Raw genomic sequence first — 22,594 nt, forward strand, 5'->3', positions numbered from 1 at the left:
TTTTTCAAACAGCTCTGGTTTGGCAAAATTTAATTGCCTGTTTGGGATGAGGTCCCTGAAGCTCTCACAAGCTAATTATTTCTTTCTGCTGAAGACCAGAAACTTTGAACTGTACTCGTGAGATAAATGGTCTGGTAGCACTTTGGAACTTCAAGTTATTTAAGTTACTGAGCAGCTCATCAACTTTCTCCCTGCATTTGGAATTGAATCTGGAAGAGAATCAGACCCCAGACATCATAAGTATGCTGATGATGTAGGATTTATAGATTTAGTTCAGAGCAAAGTATGCTCCCAGAGATAGAGCTCTGGTGACAGCTTCCGGGTAAACATATATCGATGGATTCTTAACCTAGATCAAGAGAAGGGGAGGAACGGCACAATTTCTAAAAACCAAACTGCTCAATGAAAGGCAGGTTCTGGTAGTTATATTTTCTGGACAAGTGAGGGGTAACCAAACAGCTTTGCGCTGCAACCCCAGTTTAATGCTTTTGAAATGTCTGAGTCTATTGTCCAGTCTTAGTGGGTAGAGTAACTGTCATTAGATCTTTTTGCTGACCGAGGGATGCTCAGGACCTTGGAGTCTTCAGGTTGTATACTTTCACACTCTGGCACTGAAAATAGGTAGTGGAGAAAGAGTAGGAAACTGGGTAGGGTATACACAGAGCCCAGGACACTTCCTTGAAATCATCCAATTTAGTTTAAAGCCCTGGATGCAGCATGTTTTATTATCATTTCCCTCTTTTTAAAGAAAGTGACAATTTGGTTTAATTGTGTTCCAGTTCATCAAGATAAGATAACAGATAGATAAATATTGCCAAGAGGCAAAAGGTGTCTAATCTAGCAGGTCGAAAATTGAAATAACCTAAGGGTCTTGATGCAAAGTATTCAAATGACCTCAATCGTCCCTGTTATAACTTTTCTAGGGAAGATAGAACAAAGATGTACCTGAGTCAAAGGTCAGTGAAAGAAATGTTTGCCTAAGAAATTAAATGATTTAATCAGATACCATCACCAAGGGCTGCACATTAAAGTTTTTGGCAATTGTAATTTGATCTAACCAAAAAAATATTTTTTTTCTTCAAAGATTTCCAGGCATTTGAGAGTTTGAGAAGCTGGGAAGGCTTTTGAAATCTCACCAGGAGAGTTTGCACGGAGATTGTCATGTTACAAACCTGACAACTGCTGGAAACTTGGTATTTTCAGCAGTCTCATTCTGTTCCACCTACTGGTACTTGAGAGGAACCTCCAATGGTAAGTCAGTAACAGGAAAATGCTCCAGTTTCTTTCATTCCCCCTCCCACTATTTTTTTAACCTCTAACCATTTATCAGACATGGGCAACCTCCAGGAAGGCAAGAGGGCAGCTGTTAGTTGAAAGAAAAGTTAGGCTATATAAATAATTGCAGGCAACAAGACTAAGATGGGAAACATTCTAAGCCCAGTTTTCCAGGAATCTTTTAACGATAATTTTAGGATGAGACAATCAGCACTGCCTTGGAGAGCAGGGAGAACAGGGCCCAGACTAAATGATAAATAGGTCCCTCAGTTTAGATGCTGCGTAGACTTTAAGTGTGAAAGGGAAGTTGTCATCAATTTTAATTCCATAGGTTCAGACACAGTACTAATGGAGGCAAGGTCATGGGTTCGATCCCAATCTCTATCAGTAAGCTTAACACCATTAAAAACAAGTCTTCCCGCAACCATAGACAGATCACCAATTTTTAATCAAATCGCTCATCAATTTATTCAACTAGGCTCATGAAAGACTGAGGGATAGACTCTATAAATAATACCTCAATACCAGAGAAATAAAATACATCCTGCTGGTCATTAAGAATTATAGGTTCATATAAGGAGGGAAAACATTTATTTATCAATATTTAACAGCAAAATCAGTGTGCTTTATAGAGTTCTAGGAGCAACAGAGACTTTTTTTTTTTTTTTTTTTTTTTTTTGTGGTATGCGGGCCTCTCGCTGTTGTGGCCTCTCCCGTTGCGGAGCACAGGCTCCGGACGCGCAGGCTCAGCGGCCATGGCTCACGGGCCCAGCCGCTCCGCAGCATGTGGGATCTTCCCAGACCGGGGCACGAACCCGTGTCCCCTGCATCGGCAGGCGGACTCTCAACCACTGCGCCACCAGGGAAGCCCAACAGAGACTTTTAAATGGCATAATAATCAGCCATCTACTTCTATGCAAAACCAGTTCATCCTCCCATCTGCAGCTTGTCCATCATCTTTTTAGATATTCTACTGTGAATGGCCCATATATAGGTAATCGGGAGTTAAACATAGACCACAAAGAAATTTAAGGTATGACTGTACTAACTTAAAATATAACAGGCTTCAGTGCATTGTTTCATATAGCCATGTGACTCTCATCTTTCTGCATTTTCCCTCTGTGGAAATGATTATCTCACTAGGTCTCTCAAGATCTGAGGACACTCCTGTGAAGGCAGGTTACTATCTTCTCCCTCCCTTACATGTGTTTGACACTTCACAAGTGGCATACACTTTCACTTCCATAAATTTACCATTCTCATGTACTTAGCCTGTCTGAGAGGCTGAACAAAGTAGAGAACTAGACACAGGGACAGGTTACTCGGACTCCAGGACAGGGAAGTGGGGGAATTGTAGAATCTTCTTTGCTAAAGACTTTTAAGGACAAGCGAGTCTCCCATTTCAAAGATGGTTAGAGAAACTTCATCCCTTAGTAAACCCCTTCTGTAGCCCACATGAATTTCCAACAATGGAGGAAAATGTAGTAGATTCCTCATATTCTGAGGAGTGTTAAGTTTTGTTTTGTCTTCCTTTTAATTGAGGGAAATCAGAGAATCCTAGCATGTTAGAGCTAGAAGGGCTCTTAGAGATCACTTAGTTTAACTAGATTGCAAATAAAAATCTAAGCCAATGAGGGAAAGAAACTTATCCAGAGAAATAGCCAGTGAGTAGCAGAAGCTTCAGAGAAGGGATTAGAAGAAAAGGGAGAGTTAATCTCATGAAGGAGCACATACACATTAGGGGGTGCTTGCCATATAAACAGCAATATCTAGGGAAGAGGCAGATGGAAAAAGAGAGGCTGTCTGTCTTTCAATGTGGAAAAGCTAAAGAGTTCCATTCACACATTCATTCAGCAAATAATTCTTAAGCACCTTCCATGCACCAGGCACCATTCTAGGTTTTGGGCATACAGCAGTGACTTCACTGAGTATGCATTCTAGTTGAGAGAAACAATCAATAAACATAATTAATAGATAAAATATACAAGATGCTAGAAATAATAATTCTAAAGAAAATTGGAAAGGGGAACATAAAATGCCAAGGGCTAGAGATGAGCTTTTAGACAGGGTGGCCAAAGAAGAACTGACTAAAAAGATGCATTGTGAGTAAAGACCTGAGAGAAGTGAGAAGGTAAGCCATACAAGGATCTTGGTTTCAGAAATATGGAGCAGCGAGATCAAAGAGATCAAAGGCTCTGAGAAAGGGATGTGCCATGAGTATTTAAGGAACAGTGAAGAGGCCAGTGTGACTAGAACAAAGTGAGCAAGGAAAAGAGTAGTAGGATCAGAGGTCAGAGAGGTAAAGAGGAGGCAAACCATGTAGTGCCTGATAGGTCATAGTAAGGAGGCTGGTGTTTAATTAGGTTGAAATGAGAAGCTATTGAAAATTTTTAATGTAAGAGTAACCTGATCTGACTTACAATATAACTGAATCATTTGAACTGAATGGAGGCAAAGCCAGAAACAGGGGAACCAATAAGGAAGTTATTGACAAAATCCAGGTGAATAATGACAATGACTTGGAATAAGGGATGGCAGTGCAGGTGGCAAGAGGAGTAGTTAAATCCTGAATAATATCTGTAACAGCGCAGGACTTTATACGTTCATTTATTCATTCGATATCAGTTCCTTATGATGCCCCAGGCACTGTTCTAAATACTAGGGATAAGCCAGTAAACAAAGCAGACAAGGTTCTGCTCTCAATAAATTTACATTCGAGTGGGAGACAAGTAATCGAGTAATACAGGAGTCCCCAACCCCTGGGCTGCAGACCGGTACCGGTCTGCTGGCCTGCTAGGAACCGGGCCACACAGCAGGAGGTGAGCGGCGGGCGAGCAAGTGAAGCTTCATCTGCTGCTCCCCATCGCTCCCCATCGCTCGCATTACCCCCTGAACCTTCGCTCGCATTACTGCCTGAACCATCCCCCCACACACCCCGCCCCATCCGAGGAAAAACTGTCTTCCAGGAAACCGGTCCCTGGTGCCAAAAAGGTTGGGGACTGCTGAAGTAATAAACAATCAAATCATTAATGTAGTTTCAAATATTGGAATGTGCTGTAAGGAAAATTAAGCAGCGTGAGGGGAAAGAGAGTGATGAGGATAAGAGAGTGACTTTTCAGGTAGGCTGGTCACTCCTTACCACTCATACTTTTAGAAACATCACATTAGATTTTCACATTGCTAATTGGGGCTCAGCAATCACAACACGGAAAACACCAGAGGACCTGGAAATGTAACGCCAACCACAGACATTAGCAGAGGGTTTTCATAGACCTCAAGGGTTCCATGACATACTGTATTTACATAATATCAGTTTAGATCAAAGAAGTATTTGGGGACTTCCCTGGTGGTGCAGTAGTTAAGAATCTGCCTGCCAATGCAGGTGACATGGGTTCGATCCCTGCTCCAGGAAGATCCTACATGCCGCAGAGCAACTAAGCCTGTGCACCACAACTACTGAGCCTGCGCTCTAGAGCCCGCATGCCACAACTACTGAAGCCCATATGCCGAGAGCCTGTGCTCTGCAACAAGAGAAGCCACTGCAATGAGAAGCTCGCACACCACAATGAGGAGTAGCCCCCGCTTGCCGCAACTAGAGAAAGCCCGCATGCAGCAACGAAGACCCAACGCAGCCAAAAATAAATAAATAAATTTATTTAAAAAAAAGAAATACTTGGCAGGACTCTAGGACAAGCACCGTGGTAGATACTAGCACAATGGGAAAATGGAGGTATGAACAATCTAGGAGTGACAGACAGACACAAGAATAGGCAATATTTTAGCTAAGACTATCAGAAGGTACCCTCTTGGTGGAGATTAGTAACTCAAGCTGACAGAGGTTCAACCATCTCTATGAATCAAATTTGTCTTTGAAAATGGAGAACGAATGAGAGAAGCAGGAAGATGCCCTCCTTTTCCTCTCTTCTTACTTGGAAAAAAAATGATACTAAAAAGTATCTGGCAAAAGTGGGTTGCAGAACTTTTCATATAACCATTTTAAAAGAATGGGGAATTTGCTGTTTTCCACGGGAGGGAGTAGATTCTTAGCTTTGCCTCTGTATCCATCATAGATATCTCATTTGTATTCTTATATCTTTTGAAGAGGACGAGAATGATCCTGTACACCCTAGTTATTTCCAACTTTCTCATACCATCCCTCCATCTTTATTCTCATTCTTTCAGGTAAAATTAGGCAACTACATTGGCACCCATCCAATGAATAGTGGCAAGTGGGAAGAATGGCCATGGACAACGCTACAGCAGTATTTGAGTTTCTTCTTATTGGAATCTCTAACTATCCTGAATGGAGAGTCACATTTTTCACATTGGTACTGATAACTTACCTCAGAACATTATTGGGGAATGGACTTATCATCTTTCTTATCCACATTGACCCCCACCTCCACACTCCAATGTACTTCTTCCTTAGTAATCTGTCTTTCTTAGACCTTTGCTATGGAACAGTATCCATGCCCCAGGCCTTGGTGCATTGTTTCTCTACCCATCCCTACCTCTCTTACCCATGATTGTTTGACCCAAATAAGTGTCTCCTTGGTCTTGGCCACAGCAGAGTGCCTCCTGTTGGCTGTCATGGCCTATGATTGTGTCGTTACTATCAGCAATCCCCTGCACTATTCTGTGGTCATGAATGGCTCAGTGTGTGTTTGGCTGGCTGCTACCTCATGGGGGGCATCACTTGTGCTCACTGCCATGCTCATCTTATCCCTGCAACTTCATTTCTGTGGGGCTAATGTCATCAACCATTTTGTCTGTGAAATTCTCTCCCTTCTTAAGCTGGCTTGTTCTGATACCAGCCTCAATGAGCTTATGATCTTCATCACAAGTATTTTCCCTGCTCCTACCCTTTGGGCTTTTTCTCCTTTCCTATGTCTGAATTGCCACTGCTGTTCTAAGGATTCGCTCAGCCCAGGGTAGGCTCAAGGCCTTTTCTACCTGTGGTTCTCATTTGACTGTGGTGGCAATCTTCTATGGGGCAGCCATTTCCATGTATATGAAACCGCAGTCCAAGTCATCCTCTGACAAGGACAAGTTTATCTCAGTGTTTTATGGGGCTCTGACACCCATGCTGAACCCCCTAATATATAGCCTGAGGATTAAGGATGTTAAAGGGGCAATGAGGAAAGTTACGGCAAAAAGGGCATAAGCCTTCTTTGCTTCTAAACTTCTAAAATAACATTCAGCTGCATCTTCACTGACAGAAAAAAAACTGTTTAAAATGTCTGACTTTACCCTTGGTAGAGTAGGTGATCATTATATGAGAAGTTTCAGGAAGTGCTCCCACCCCAAAGTATTATTCTTACTGACACTTGAATTTCCGTTACAGGCATTATTTTTACTCTTTCTTTACATATAACACATTAGTGGTCGGCCACCCATTAAGTTACTCAACTTCAGGTAAATAAATTTATCAGAATCATTTCCTCACTGACAGAAGAGACCTAAGCAGCAAGAGAATCTGCTATGACTGTTAGCAGGAGGCGAGGCATAACTGAAATTGGAAAATAGGACAAAGAATGGTGTAATAAAAGGTCAGAAGACAAATGTCAGAAATTTTACAACTTTACTGAAGGCAAACCCTGTTGTAAAAGCACAATCCCTTACTCTACTTAACCTCAGAATCATGAGAAAATCTTATCACAGACATTTCCTACATTAGTGTAGAGTGTTTCATTTTTTTCTCTTTCTTTTTCTAAACTTCTTTCAAATATATTATTTCATTCTGTATTCCTAATATCTCTGTAAAATTGGTAAGAAAAGTCACCATAATCCACCCCTCATGTTAACAATGAGAAAAAAAATAGAATGAGTAAATCACTTATCAAAATAGCATAATTTTCAAGTAAATGCAACATTCATTCAAATTCCATCTATTATACATTTTTTTAAATTATGGTATTCTCAGCCACTGAAACCATGTTTTAATATCAAGAAATAAAAAAAATTTAGAAAAAAAATCCAAGTGATTTAAATCTTTGATTTATTCATTCAACAAATATTAACTTACTACTTTCAACCAGGAACTAGGTACTAGGTGCCAGGGCAAGTTTCATACATTATGCAAAACATTTCAAATTAACATTGTGAAATAAAGTTAAATTGATGAAATGAATAAAATTTTACAGGAGAAAACAATAGAGCCTTCAAATAGAGAGAAATTCAGAAATTAGGAGAAATATTCAGAGTACTCATTTTAATGACCCTGCTTTTGGGGGGAGAAATATTCTACTCTTTATTACAGCTCTCTATTTGCAGCTTAAAATGAGAATCATATTTTTGTTAATGGTGCCTCTACTACAAAATGGTAGCTCTGTCACTATATGCTTTGTCTCTTTATTGACTTGTTGGTACAGGCACAGCCTATAGACAGAGTGACATAGTGGAGTTTGGAGATAGGGATGCAGAATTGATTCTGCTACTAACTAGTTGTGTGACCTTAGTTATAGCACTCTTTGGCCCTGAGATTTGCTCATCAATATAATAGGAAGGTTGTGTTTTGTTACCCAAGGATCTCTCTAGTCTTAACATTCTGCATCTAGGTGTTATATATATTTTCTTAAAAAAATAGAATAATATCATCAATTTACTTTGCAACTTGCTTTTTCCACTTGACAATATATCGTGGACGTTCCTCAAGATCAATATATATAGATCTATCTGCCTGACTTTAAATGTTAGCTTTGACTGGAAAAGCAGACACACATAGCAGCTAGTTAACATGGCTATGGCCCTTCCAGCACTAACATTCTGTTTCTAGGCATCTAAACCCCAAAGACAATCTAATTCAACATTGATATTAATTCATTTTAAATATAACAATGAACTCTATGAGGGTGCTGTGGAATGAAATCAATTCTTGATTGTTGAAAACTCCTAAGGTTGACTATCGCTTCTCCACCTGATCACTCACAGGCATTGTGAGAAGCATTCCACTGTGCACCTCATCCTAGGCAGCTGGGTAGTGAAGCTTACTTTGCTTCACCCTGGAAAGCAAATCAAGACTGGTTTGAAACTAAGATAGCTCTGTTAGAAATTGAGGAGAAAGTTTGCAAACTGAAAAATAGTTTCCAAGTGATATTTTCCAATAGGGATTTAAGAAAAAGATGCCACATCCCATTCACAGGATTTGGGATTTCACTTGAGGAAAGGCAGTGAAGTATAACTATTTAGAGCACAGGCCCTGGAGCCAAACTTTTTGGATTCAAACTTTCATTCTACCATTTTTATTTCAATTTACTCTCTCTGCTTTGATCTCTTCACCTAAGTGAGCTAATAGTACTTGTAACACTAACTGTAGTGTTCAGAGTTTGATCATGTAGACACAACCACTCTAGTTATATCAGGCAGGAAGGGATTTAATAAACAGAATGAGAGGCCTATGAAGCCTTTGGAAGGGCTGTGAGAGAGAAGGTAAAGGAATATTGCCAACAACCTCAGACAGTTGCAGGAATCTTGGGAAGTTTTAGGGATATTATGTAGGAAACTGTTACCAATGATGTTACTGAAGTAGATGTTTCAGAGAAGAATGCTCAGAAGCCATTTAAATCTCTGTCTACAAAGTCTACACACTTTTACAATACAGGTGAGAGCTAATAAGGATGTGTTGAATGTGACTTCATAGCTTGGTTATAAGAACTGTATGACTCAACTCATGTAAAGCACTTAGAAAAGTCCCTGGCCTATAGTTAGAGAACAATAAACGTCAGCTGTCATTGTGAAGTCTGGATCACGTGAGCCTAAGATGCCACGAATTGAAATGCCTACTTGCTTCTTAAATAGTGCCTTCCAAGGTTGCTCTCTCACCCATGCAGTCAAGCATCTGTACATATATCATTCAATTAATATGCATTTATTAACTACCTACTATACAGCCGGTACTGTGGTATTGCCAGAGATGCGGTGGTCAAATAAAAGCATATTTGATCCTTCCCCTCAAAGAATTCACTGTCTAGGCGGGAAGAAAAACGTGTACGCAAGCAACATTACTATGTGAATTTATATCTTCCTAGTTCTTAAAATTATAAAGCACTTTACAGTTTATCTTATTCTTGAACATATATTACCTCATATCATCTTCTAAATAATTTAATGAGATTAACAAACAGATATTGTTATTAATATTATGACACTGACATTAAGAGGTGATAAAAAGATGTAGAGAGGCTGTGATATCAAGGTCAACAGTTAGCCATATGACTGGGGAGAGAATACAGCTCTCCTAGAATTATGGTGGTGGTAATTTCTCATTGTATACACAAATAAAATCATTATGGTGTACATCTGAAACTAATATAATGTTATGTGTCAATTATACCTCAATAAAAAATTAATTTAATTTAATTTAATTTAAAAAATACAATTCTCCTGATGCCTAGATGCTCTTTCTGATGGGAGCCTGATGGGTTCAGGGAGTCTTTAAAAAAGAAAAGTAGGAAGAAGGTAAGACTGTTGCTGAACAGAGAAAGGAAAAAATGCTATGTTTTCAGATTGTCTAGCTAAAACATCTGACCTTGACACTTATTGGCTATATGACCTTGGGCAACTTCCTGCCTCAGTTTCCTCATCTATAACAGGAAGACAATCATAGGACTGACCTCATAAGGTTGGTAAGAGGATTAAATCAGTTGATTTTATATAAAATGATGAGAACTATGGCTGGGACATGGTAAGTCCTCAATAAGCATTAATTTATTTTATTACTGTTATTATACAGTTATTATTACTAATACTGAAGTTTCAATTGACTCAAAAGTAGTTGGTGCTCATCTCACTGGGTGCCTTCTCTCCTCTTTTTTCCCCCTGCTAGTAATATGCAGAGCAAATGTTTCCGATTAACTGTGAGCAGCAGGTCAAACACTTTTTCGGTACAACATCGCGATGGATGAGAAAAGCACATGATTAGGCGTCAGGATGTCTGGATTCTAGTCTGGGTTCTGCCATTAATGAGCTATGAAACTCTGGGCGAATCACTTAATTCTCTGGACTGGATCTGTCAAACAGGGAAAAATATATTCTTTAACCTACCTCAGAAGGGTTGGAAGATCAAATGAGATCATAGATGTTAGACATTAAAAAGTTAAAAGCACGTTACAAATGCTACATGATGGTATTTTCATTAGCCTCAGAATTAGCCTCTACATCTTCTTCTCACTTACCCTTAATGACCACTCACTCTCTGAATCTTATTGTTTCTTGCTCTGAAATGTCTTCGAAATCCATCCCTTCTCTGTCCTCAATGCATCTGTCCTAGTCCACAGCTTACTCAACCCATACCAGGATGACTGTAATAAGCTCCTATTTTTCCCTAGTCCAGTCTCTCTCTAAACTAGCCATCCAATCAACTTTTTGACCCACCTCCTAGAGAAATGGAAATAAAAACAAAAATAAATAAATGGGACCTAATGAAACTTCAAAGCTTTTGCACAGCAAAGGAAACCATAACCAAGACCAAAAGACAACCCTCAGAATGGGAGAAAATATTTGCAAATGAAGCAACTGACAAAGGATTAATCTCCAAAATTTACAAGCAGCTCATGCAGCTCAATAACAAAAAAACAAACAACCCAATCCAAAAATGGGCAGAAGACCTAAATAGACATTTCTCCAAAGAAGATATACAGACTGCCAACAAACACATGAAAGAATGCTCAACATCATTAATCATTAGAGAAGTGCAAATCAAAACTACAATGAGATATCATCTCACATCAGTCAGAATGGCCATCATCAAAAAATCTAGAAACTTCTCCAGAATGATTTTCTAAAGCAAAAATCTCATCATATTAAACCTTCTTCTACAATTCCCCTCCAAGATTAGAAACTTGCAGTGGCTCCCTATTGCCTATAGGATATGCCAACATTAATTGAGGACCCTGCTAACCTCTTTATCTTCCTTCTCTACCTCATCTCCACAGACCCCATGCTCCAGGAAATCAATACTTTTTTCTCTACCTTTTATGTGTATATGCCACTGTATACACTGTTCTCTCTGCCTACAGTGCCCTTCTTGTCTTCCATGCCTGGCAAAACCTCAGTCATCCTTCAAGGTCAGATCTAATGTCATGTCTTCAATGAAGCCTTCCCCAGAGCTCATTGCATTCTGTTTAACCCTGGATAGGTGACTTAATTCCATTTTCTTTTGCTTAATAACATTTTGTTCAACCCTAAATTTAGCCTCTTCCATAGTATTTTATAATCAGTTGTTTTGGAGTGTTTATCCCCAATTAGATCATAAGTTTATTGAGAACAAGAAGTTTGTTTCATTCATCTCTGTCTCCCTAGCATAATTCCTGGCACAGAGTACATGCACAATAAGAACTGCTTAAATGAATAGGTGTTAAACCAATACTTCTCAAACTATCTGTGGTAAAACACAGCTGTTTTTTCAAAGTTCCAAGCTGTCACAGCCTGATATTTTATAAAATACAATGACCTTGCCATTTTTGTTTGGGGGGCTTTTATGCTATTCAGGTGAGAAAAATCAATTTGATTCCCCAAATAATCATTTATTCATTAAGTTCCTGCCATGTGTCAGGAATTGAGACAAGTACTGAAGTTATAGAAATGAAATGCAAATTCTTCTTTCAGAAGGCTCACAGTATAATCTGACCATATTGCCTTATTTTTGTCCTCATTTATTTATTTTCCCCCTTCCAGAAAAGAAAGATAACAAATGTGGCCATATTGTCATGGGTGCTACTTCCCAAATGAGGATTCATTTAAAAATATTATTTAAAATAATAATAGCTTATATATATGGCACAAAAGCCCTATGAGATAGTTACTATAATTTTCCCAATTTTATAATTGAGGAAACTAAGGTGTAAACAAGCTGAGCAAATTACCAATGCCGCACTGTGAATCAGTAATGGATCCAGGATTCAAACTTTGATCCAGGATCCATGCTCATAACCAACAGTCTACACTGCCTGATATGAATAACAGAAATTCCTGTCTGTGCGCACTATCTATTCTAGTATATGTTGAACTCCTGGGAGCTTTCTGAAGAGCTCAGAGAACAGGGAAGATACTCCAAGCATCCCTTAATTTAAGTATTAAAAACGAAATGAGTCCTCCTGGGAAGCATGCTCCTACATGGTAAGTGGGACCAGGAAAGCCCTCTTTGGGAAATCTGTGTAAAGAAAAGTACACCCAACATGTTTCCAAAAGATCAAAAGCCTGTGACTATATGTGAGAATCTCCACATATGTCTAGTTAATTTAGGAAGATTCTGGCCTACACAGTGCTAAAACATTGAATTATTCAATAAAAAATATATATGGTTAGTCTAGTGAAATTCTCTAAAATCATGTAAACACATAAATGTGTTCTTTGTTTTTCAGCTATCTATACTGGCACTTGTTTTGAGATTTTTAGGACTATAACATGGTGAATATTGTAAGTCAAAATAAAGCTTTATGATTTTAAATGTTGCCATTCTAGTGTGAAACTTTAGTACCCCTTGAAAAAGTTTGTGCCCCGAAAATCCCATTCTTGTAATGCTGTTAAGAAACTATGCTTGTGGTGTCACCATTGAATAAAGACTAGATTACCTGACTTCTGCTTCAGTTTCAATCCTATAACTCTACTCCAAGAAGACTTTTTCACTTCAGATTGATTCTGTTTTCTGATTCCAATTCCGGGAGTATACAGAACAAAAAGGAGCCTTTAAATTTTCATTACAGGTAGTCAAGGGCCTCCTTGTAAGATCACTCTCTTTAATAAGTAAAAAAAAAACAACTGTAATTAGAAGTTTAGCAGCACCTAAGTATTTTTTCAGTTTTTTGGCCCTTGGCTCTGATTTCTTTTCAGAACCCCCTTATCCTGTATTAGGTTTTAATGAGGATCTTGTTATAAATTCTTACTCTACTTCCTGAATTACTTGTCCATAAAGGTCTTCTACCTTCTGAGATTTGGAGTTTGTCCTGAGTAGAGAATCCAAAGAGATCACCTACATCATTAGCCTGGATAGTTCTCTCTGCTGCCTAGCTCCTAAGACAAACCTTCCCATCCACAGCCTGTTCTCACCAAGGCCTGACAACTGCCTCATGAGTCTGAAACTATACACTGTAGATGCCCCAAATCCTGATTTGTGGTTACAACTTCCTGGACATTTTACAGACAATCCAGGAAAAGATCTTGACCTTAATAATAAGCTGGTCTGTGATAGTATGCATATCTGATAGAACTAGAACAAAGAAAATAAAATTTTTAATGGATGAAAAAGGGTGAAAACACTTTTCTTTCAGATTCTAGAATAAACCCATTTTCTCTCTTCACTATCAGACCTTCCTTCCATGCAAAGGGCAAATTGTAAGGCTAAAAAAGTATCATTTCTGAGCTACAGGGCATTAATAAGACTGACTACTAGGAGGAACTTCCCTGGCAGTCCAATGGTTAAGACTTTGTGCTTCCAATGCAGGGGATAGGGGTTCAATCCCTGGTTGGGGAACTAAGATCGCACATGCTATGTGGCGTGGCCAAAAAGTAAAAAAAAGAAGACTGAATACTATGAGATATTAACTGTTTCTCATCATAGGCTTTTTACCATCAAACATTTACTTTCTTCAGCCAGTTCAAAGTAGTTTCAGTCAAATCAATTTCATGACATTGGGTAAGAGAGAAGAACCAAATAACTGGCCTTTATTCATTCAACAAACATATATTGAACCCACATTTTGTGGGTTCACACCAGGTACTGTGTGAGGTAGTGAAAATAAGGTAGTACATAGAACAGTTAGGGCCTCGTTCCTCCTAGGGCTATAGTAAGAGAGCAGAAATTAAATAATCACACAAATATATAAATACAAACTGTGATAAGAGCCATACAAGAAAAGTTCTGAGTACTATGAACAATTTTAACAAAGAGATCCGATTTAAATTAGTGGGGTTAGGGAAGGCTTTTGTAATGAAGTTCCTTTTAGGCTGAGGTATTAAGAATGACTAGGAGTTCACCAAGCAAAAACGGTAGGAAGAACATTTCCCCCAGCAAGAACACAATGTGCAAAATCCTGAGGTAGGAACAATCTTAGAGTGCTTCATAAAGATAATATTGCTGAAACAAGGTCAGCATGAGAAGAGACTATGCAAGATAAGGTTAGGGTCAGGTCATTTAGACTCTTGTGGGTCATGGTAAACAGGTTAGATTGCATTCCAATTGTAATTAGAAGCCCTAGAGTGGTTTTAAGCATGGGAATGTTTGTAAAAGGCTGCTATGTGTAGAATAGACTATAGAGAGGCAAGAATGGAAGTAGGGAGACCTATTAAGTAGCTCTTGTGTTAGTCCAGATGTGAGACAATGGTGGCTCTTACTAGATAAGTGTTGGCTGTGGATATGGAGATTTCTAGGTAGATTTGAAATATATTTAGGAGGACAAGCCAATAGTACTTAGTGATTGATTGGATGTGCAGGTTAAGGAAGAAATGAGAGTGAACTGGGCACACATTTTATGCCAAGGATACGAACAAGCTAAAGATAAACCTCTGGCTAATATCCATAGCAGGAAAGAACAATTAGTAATTCTGTGATTCAGGGATCTGATTACATTTAAGCAGTAAATTAGCACATTTTCTTTTAGGGGGAGTGTTCAAAGCATGCTTCAGGTGGAGTCCAACCTCCCTCATTTTATAGATGAAGGGATTAAGACTCACAATGGATTGTGCTACTTTGCAAATTAATCTTGTGCTGTGTATGAATGCTTCATCTTCCAAAATAGAACATAAACTTACAAACAGCATCACTTGTTTCATAGACATCTCCTCCTGATAGCACCTGATATACTACTGAGGATACAGCAAACACTCAATAAATGTTTCCCAAATTAAAATGATTTCAATTTCTTCTTCCTCAGCAGATAGAACACAACAGATATTCTAATTACAGATAATGCCAGCGAAGTGACAGAGTTCATCCTGGTGGGTTTGTCCAATCATCCAAAAGTCCAGGGTAGCAGTCTACCTGATTACATTGGTGGGTAACAGTCTCATCATTGTTATGGTTAGAGTAGATAAGCAGCTTCACACCCCTATGTATTTTTTCTTAAGCAACTTGCCCTTCCTTGATATCTGCTACTCTAGCAATTCAGTGCCTTTTTTATTGTTCAGTGGTTTAAGAGACTACCCCACCATTTCCTATACTAGCTGTTATGCTCAGATGACCACTGCTCTTTTTCTGGGGATGACAGAGTGCCTCATCCTTGATGTCATGGCTTATGATAGATTTATTGCAATATCCAATCCCCTGTGCCACACCATCATTATGAATGACCAGGTCTGCATACAGTTGGCTGTGGTGACCTGGGCTAGTGCCTTCCTTTTAGCAGTAATACCAATCACTGCAATTCTTGCCAGTTTTTGTGGACACGATATCATCAACCATTTTACCTGTGAGGAACAGGCCCTGTTGAAGCTCATCTGGTCAGACACCCTAGTCAGACTTATTCTGGGTCTGGTCATCGGTATACTGACACTGCCACTGCACTTCACCTTCATCCTCATCTCCTATACTCGCATTGTGGTTGTTGTGCTGAGGATCTGCTCTGCAGAGGCCAGGCTCATAACTTTCTCCACCTGTGGATCCCATCTGACTGTGGTCACCATATTTTATGGGACAGCCACCTGCATGTACCTGAAACCTCAGTCAAGGAAGTACCGGGACCAGGGCAAAGTCACCTCTACATTTTACAGTGCTGTAAGCCCTGTGTTGAACCCTCTCATTTATACCTTGAGGAACAAGGATGTGAAAGATGCCCTAAGAAAAATAATTAAGAAGAAATAGTCCTAAAAAGGGCATGAATAGCCCACAGAGGCTCATCTAACCAACAGCTTGACACTGACTTGTAAAAATAACAAGGTCCAAATACTAAACAATATTTTAGTAACGTAATTATTTTCAAATGTGTTTTTTTCTATTTCCAACAGGTGTGTGATAAAGAACTTACTCTCACTGAGAAAAACATTAAACATTTACAATGTCATCCATTTAGGTAATAAATTATACAGGACAATCTTGTGGGAGAGCTTATAAAACAAAATAATAATTAGCACATTTGAATCCTGAGTAGCTTGATTTTGTTTTAATAAATGAGAAACATTTCAATATTCTAGATTCTCTTTTATAGACGATAAAGAGCAAACTTGTAAAATGGACAATTCTTAACTCAATACTTTTTGTATGAGGTATATTATGATCCAGGCTTAGAAATGATAGATGTGAGTGGGTAGAGAGAGAAAAATTACTCAACTGCTATATAAGACTTCCACATAGAAAGTCCTCTGCTGAAGCAACGAGCCCTTCAAGACTGTGTACATACTGAGGGCCAAAATTGATGACTCTACGGAACATACAATTGCATGTCTTGATCAGTAGATAGGGCCACATTTTCTCTGCCAACGTACCCTACTTCTGGATAATTGCATGCCACTTCCAAAGTTGTTGACCTCACATAGAGCAAATTTAACTCAGGAGGAACTCCTTAAAAGAAAACAAGCATGTACTGTATCTTTCGATCATAAGAATTATAATGTTCATTTTTTAAAAAACACATTGGGGGAGAAGAAATGAAATACCACCTATAATCCCAGCACTCAATGAGGCTTGTGTAGGTGCTAGAATCTGGAAGACATGTATTTAAGTCTGGTACTCACGGTTGTGTGGTGTTTAGTTAGTTAGTTTCCATCTTTAAGCTTCAATTTTCTCATCTGTAAAATGTGGATTATAAGAGTGCCTACCTCACAAACTCGTTTTGAGAATTAAATAGGATAATACACGTTAGCTTCTACCACAATGACTGGCACATGGTGGACACAGAATACCCATCAGTCAAAAAAGAAAAAAACTGTCAATAACTCTCTAACACAAAGCCATTTTTGAGTGTTTGCTTATGTCTATATAAATAATGACTATATCATTTTTAAAATAATCCATGCAAATAGGATAGACTAAAAAAATATGTTCCCACTGTGTTCTTAATTTGAATTTATCTTATTAGAAAGGAGATTGAATATGTTTCTCATGTTCATTGGTCATTTGTGTTTCAATAGTCAGGGTCTTTGTTGTTGGTTCAAACTGGCAATGAACCAGTCCAATTTTGGAAACAAAATGCTACACTCAGTAACATATGACTAATAAAAAGCCACAAAATTTGTTTCAACATTGATTGACTCCATCAGTTTTCAGATACATCCTGACAGGCAGATCCCCAGTTTGAGCCATTTTATTTCACTCTGGTAAGCACTCCTGCAATTAATGCCTAATCAGTCAACAACAGAAGCTGTTGTAAATGAAAATGAAAATAATAAAACTGTGTGAATCCCAATAGAGAAGTCTTTAGAAAGAGAATCTATGGTGTTATGTAAATTTCGTTGCAACATTACCATTTTAACCTTGAACAAATTCTTGTGTAAGTTTTATTCCTGGTGTTTCTAAAACTTCTCGCTTAAACTAAAGCACCCCTAAAACTAAAGGGAAGGTACTAATAACTAACTAACAAGACACAGTAAGCAGATAAAGTCAAACACTAGAGGCGGGAAACAAACGTGATTCCTCAAAAGAAAGGAAAAATGGAGTAAAACTGCAAACCTAATACTTATTGGAATTTGATCATTTTCATTAGGGACTAAGAAGAGGTAGAATAGAACAAGCAATGAGATGTGCCTTTTGCTGACAGAAAGAAATTTATTGGGGAGAGGCAGGGACTTTTTTAGCTACAAGAGAAAATTAGACAGGTAAACTAATGTCTTCCCTTTTGATTACCTCAGGAAGAAGTTAGACAGGGTTCTCTCTAAAGAGAAATATGTTACATCTAGAAGTGGAGAACAAGCTGCAGGAAGACTTCTGACATGAAGTCAAGACTCTGGATGAAAAAAAAAGACTCTGGATGAATAGAAAGTATAAGAGATTATAAGAACAATTAATCAGTTAGAGATATGTGTGTACGGTGCCTTTATGTTAAATGTTTATTGTGAGAGCTGTTTTCTTAAAACCTTCCTTGTATTACTAAGTAAACAGGTTAGAATTATAATAAACAGGCAATACTTTGGAACTACCTATGCCTTGGGAAACTTGTTTAAATTTCTTATCTCTGCCAAACAGCACTTTTGGCTTGCAGCTGATAATGGGCAACTCTGCCTCCCTGCACACCATCTCCTCAATAAGGTGTGCCAAAATCACAAGGCGACATCTTAAAAGGTTGAACTGACCCCTTAAAAATCAACAGCACTGAGAAGAGAGCTTCGTGCTGTGTACTGGCAGCAGCAAAGTGAAGAAAATGCACTTGAGAGCCATAGTAACAACTTTTCCTGTAAGTGTTTAAAAGAAAGAATTTAAAATTTGAAGAAGGCTAAGAATATATCATTGGCTTCTGAGTATGTCAACAACACCAGTACAAAGTAATAAGAAAATAAAATTATCTGCAGAATGACCCTTGAGTTTCTATAACTCATGAAAGCAGAACTGTGAAGTCTACCATTTTCATCATATGGAAAGGAGCACACAGAAAAGTGTTCATTTATTCCTGCAATAAGTGAAGTTTTGTTGAATATGATGTAAATAATATAATATGATATAAAGGAAAGCATACAATATGTACCTTTTTAGCATAATGTTTTCAAGGTTCATCTATGTTGAGTAACGTTTTATGGCTGAATGATATTCCATTGTATTGGATATATCACATTTTGTTTATCTATTCATCAGGTGCTTGTCCCTATGTTTTCAGAAATAATAATCTTCAGGATGTGAATACATGTGTCTGCAAAACTAGAGAAATAGGGGAATCCACACCATAGCAATATATAGTTTCCAATTTCTCCACATGCTAGCTAAGTCTTGTTAGTGTACAATTAGATTTTTATAGCCATCTTAGTGGGCTAAAACTAGTATCTCATTGTGATTTTTATTTGCATTTTCTTAATAACTAATGATGTGCATCTTTTCATGTGCTTGTTTTGTGAATCTTCCAACTTTGTTAGTTTTCAAAATTGATTTTGCTACTGTGGGCCCCTTGCATTGCCATATGAATTTTAGGGTTGATGGGCCAATTTCTACAAAATTCCAGCTGGGATTTAGAGATTGGGTTGAACCTATAGATCAATTGGGGGAGTATTGCCCTCTTCCTATTTTCCAATATTAAGTCTTCCTAGTCATGAAAATAGGAAATTTTCCCATTTAGTTAGGTCTTCTTTACTTTCTTTCAACAGTTTTTTGTCGTTTTCATTGGACAAGTCTTGCACTTCTTTTGTTAAATTTATTCCTAAGTATTTTATCCTTTTTTATGTTATGGTAATTGGAATTACTTTCTTAATTTCATTTTTGATCATTCATTGCTAGTTTATAGAAATACCATTGATTCAGTATATTTTTGTTGAAAGAGATTAGTTCTAATAATTTTTTCTGTGGGTTCCTTAGGATTTCCTATATACAAGATAATGACACTTGTGAATAGAGCTAACAGTACTTCTTTTCCAATATGGATGATTTTTTATTTTTATTTATTTATTTATTTTTGCCTAATTGCCCTGGCAAAAAATGCAGAACAATGTGGAACAGAAGTGGCAAAAGTAGAAATCCTGGTCTTCTTCCAGGATCTTAGGGGGAAACTTGCAGTCTTTCACCATTAATTACAATGTCAGTTGTGCAGTTTTCATCTATGGCCTTTATCAGGTTGAGTAACATTCCTTCTGTTCCTAGTTGCCCAATGCTTTTAATTTAATTTTTATTTTTTTGGCTGAGTTGGGTCATCATTGCTGCATGCTTGCTTTCTCTAGTTGCAATGAGCGGGGGCTACTCTTCGTTATGGTGCACGGGGTTCTCATTGTGGTGGCCTCTCTTGTTGTGGAGCACGGGCTCTAGGCTTCAGTAGTTGTGGCTTGTTGGCTCTAGAGCACAGGCTCAGTAGTTGTGACACACAGGCTTAGCTGCTCTGCGGCATATGGCATCTTCCTGGACCAGGGCACAAACCTGTGTCACCTGCATTGGCAGGCATATTCCCAACCACTGCACCACCAGGGAAGTCCCTCGATGCTTTTTTATTATGAAAAGGTATTAGATTTTGTAAAATTATTTAACTGTATCTGTTTAGATGATGATGTGGCTTTTGTCCTTTAATGAATTAATATAGTGTATTACATTGATATGTTAAGTCAACCTTGCATTTCTGGGATAAATATCACTTAGTTATGGCAAATAATTCTTTTTATATGATGCTGGATTTGCTTTGCTAGTGTTTAGTTAAGGATTTGGGGTCTATATTCAAAAGGGATACTAGTTTGTAGTTTTCTTGTGATGTGTGTCTGGTTTTGGTATAAGGATAATATCAGCGCTATTGAATAACTTGGGAAGTTTTCCCTTCTCTTCTATTTTTGGAAGAGTTTGTGAAGGACTGGTGTCAATTATTCTTCAAATGTTTGGAAGAATTCTCCAGTGAATCTATATTGGTTAGAACTTTTCTTTGCGGAAAGATGTTTGATTATTAATTCAATCACTTTACTTATAATAGGCCTATTTAGATTGTCTATTCCTTCTTGAGGCATTTTGTATTTTTTGGAATTTGTTCATTGAATTTGGTTTATCAAACTTATTGGCATACAATGATTAACAGTATTCCCTTATAATTACTCTCATGTCTCTAAGTTTGGTAGTGATGTCCCAAATTTCATTTCTGATTTTATAAATTTGAGTTTTCTTTCTCTTTTTCTTGGTCAATCAAGCTAAAAGTTTATCATTTTTTTAATCTCTGCAAAGAATAAATGTTTAGTTTTGATGCATTTCTATATGATTTTTCTCTTCTCTATTTATTTCCATTCTAATCTTTATTATTTGTTTCTCAGTGCTTGTTTTGAGTTTAGTTTTATCTTCACTTTCTAGTTTCTTTACATAAAAGCTTAGGTTATTGAAATATTTCTCTTTTTACTATAGACGTTTATAGCTAAAACTTTCTAAGTACTGATTTAACTGTACCTCATGAATTTCGGTATTTTATGTGTTTTCACTCATTTCAAAGAACTTCCTAACTTACCTTTTCATTTCTTTTATGACCTATTGATTACTTAGAGTACTTGTTTAATTTTCATATATTTGGGAATTACTCTAATTCTTGTTTTTAATTTCTAATTTTATTCCATTGTGGTCATAAACATACTTGTATGGTTTAAATTATTTTCCATTTATTGAGAATTATTGCATTTCTTAGTTTTTGATCTATCCTGGAAATGTTTTATGTGCACTTGAGAGGAATGTTAATTCTGTTGATGTCAAGTGGAGTCAACATAATTGGATAGATCCAGTTGGTTTACAGTGTTGTTAAAGCCTTTTATTTTCTTGTCTTCTGTTTAGTTATTCTATCAATGATTGAAAATGGGGTATGGAAGTCTCTAACTATTATTGTTGAATTGTCTATTTCTCACTTAAATTCTGTCAGATTTTACTTTATGTACATTGTGACTCAGTTGTTAGATGCACATGTTGTTAGATGCATATAGCATATAACTATTGTGTCTCCTTGATGGATTGACACTTTAATCATTACAAAATGTTCTCCTTTGTCTGTAGTAACAATGTTTGTCTTAAGGTCTATTATGTCTAATATTAGTTTAGCTCCACCAGCTCTATTTTTGGTGCTGCTTGCATGTTTTCTAAACTTTTATTTTCAATACATTTGTGTCTTTGAATCTAAAGTGAGTTTCTTGTAGATAGTATACAGTTGGATCATGTTTTGATATTTTCTAAATCCCATTGGCCAGTTTCTATCTTTTGGTTGGAGAGTTTAGTCCATTTCATTTAATGTAATTATTGATATGGTAGGATTTAGACCTGCCATTTTGCTTTTACTTTTCCATATGTCTTATATCTCATTTGTTACTCTATTCCTCCATTATTATTTTCTTTTGTGTTAATATACATTTTCTAGTATTTCATTTTAATTCAATTGTTTCTTTTAATGTATATTTTTAGTTATGTACTTAATGGTTGCTTTTGGAATTATAATTAACATCTTAATTATAGCAATCTAGTTTGGATAAATAACACTTGAATTTCAACAGTATACATAAACTTTGTTCTTATATAACTCAGTTCCTTCCCCCCTTATTTGTAATATTGTCATACAAATTATATCTTTATACCTTAGAAGCCAATAAATATACTTTTATAATTATTCCTAAATCTTTGAAAGAGTTTGGGTAGTGAAGAGTCCTGATCTGACTTACATTTTTAAAGAGTAACTCTGACTGTTAAATGAAAAACATGACTTCAACGGGGGCAAGGACAGAAGTTTTGAGACTATGTATTAGCATATTGCAATAA

The 22,594-nt window shown here is 37.3% G+C and overlaps 1 protein-coding gene across 1 annotated transcript; it reads left to right on the forward strand.

The window, feature by feature from the left end:
- Positions 1 to 5,513: 5,513 nt before the first annotated feature.
- OR13H1 (olfactory receptor family 13 subfamily H member 1) lies at positions 5,514 to 16,069 on the forward strand. The gene is given in 5 exon segments (XM_065900261.1): positions 5,514 to 5,798; positions 5,800 to 6,125; positions 6,127 to 6,433; positions 12,736 to 12,788; positions 15,337 to 16,069. Coding segments are annotated over 5 exon segments (1,704 nt in total).
- Positions 16,070 to 22,594: the final 6,525 nt, after the last annotated feature.

Source organism: Phocoena phocoena, chromosome X (assembly GCF_963924675.1).
Source record: "Phocoena phocoena chromosome X, mPhoPho1.1, whole genome shotgun sequence".
NCBI lineage: Eukaryota > Metazoa > Chordata > Mammalia > Artiodactyla > Phocoenidae > Phocoena > Phocoena phocoena.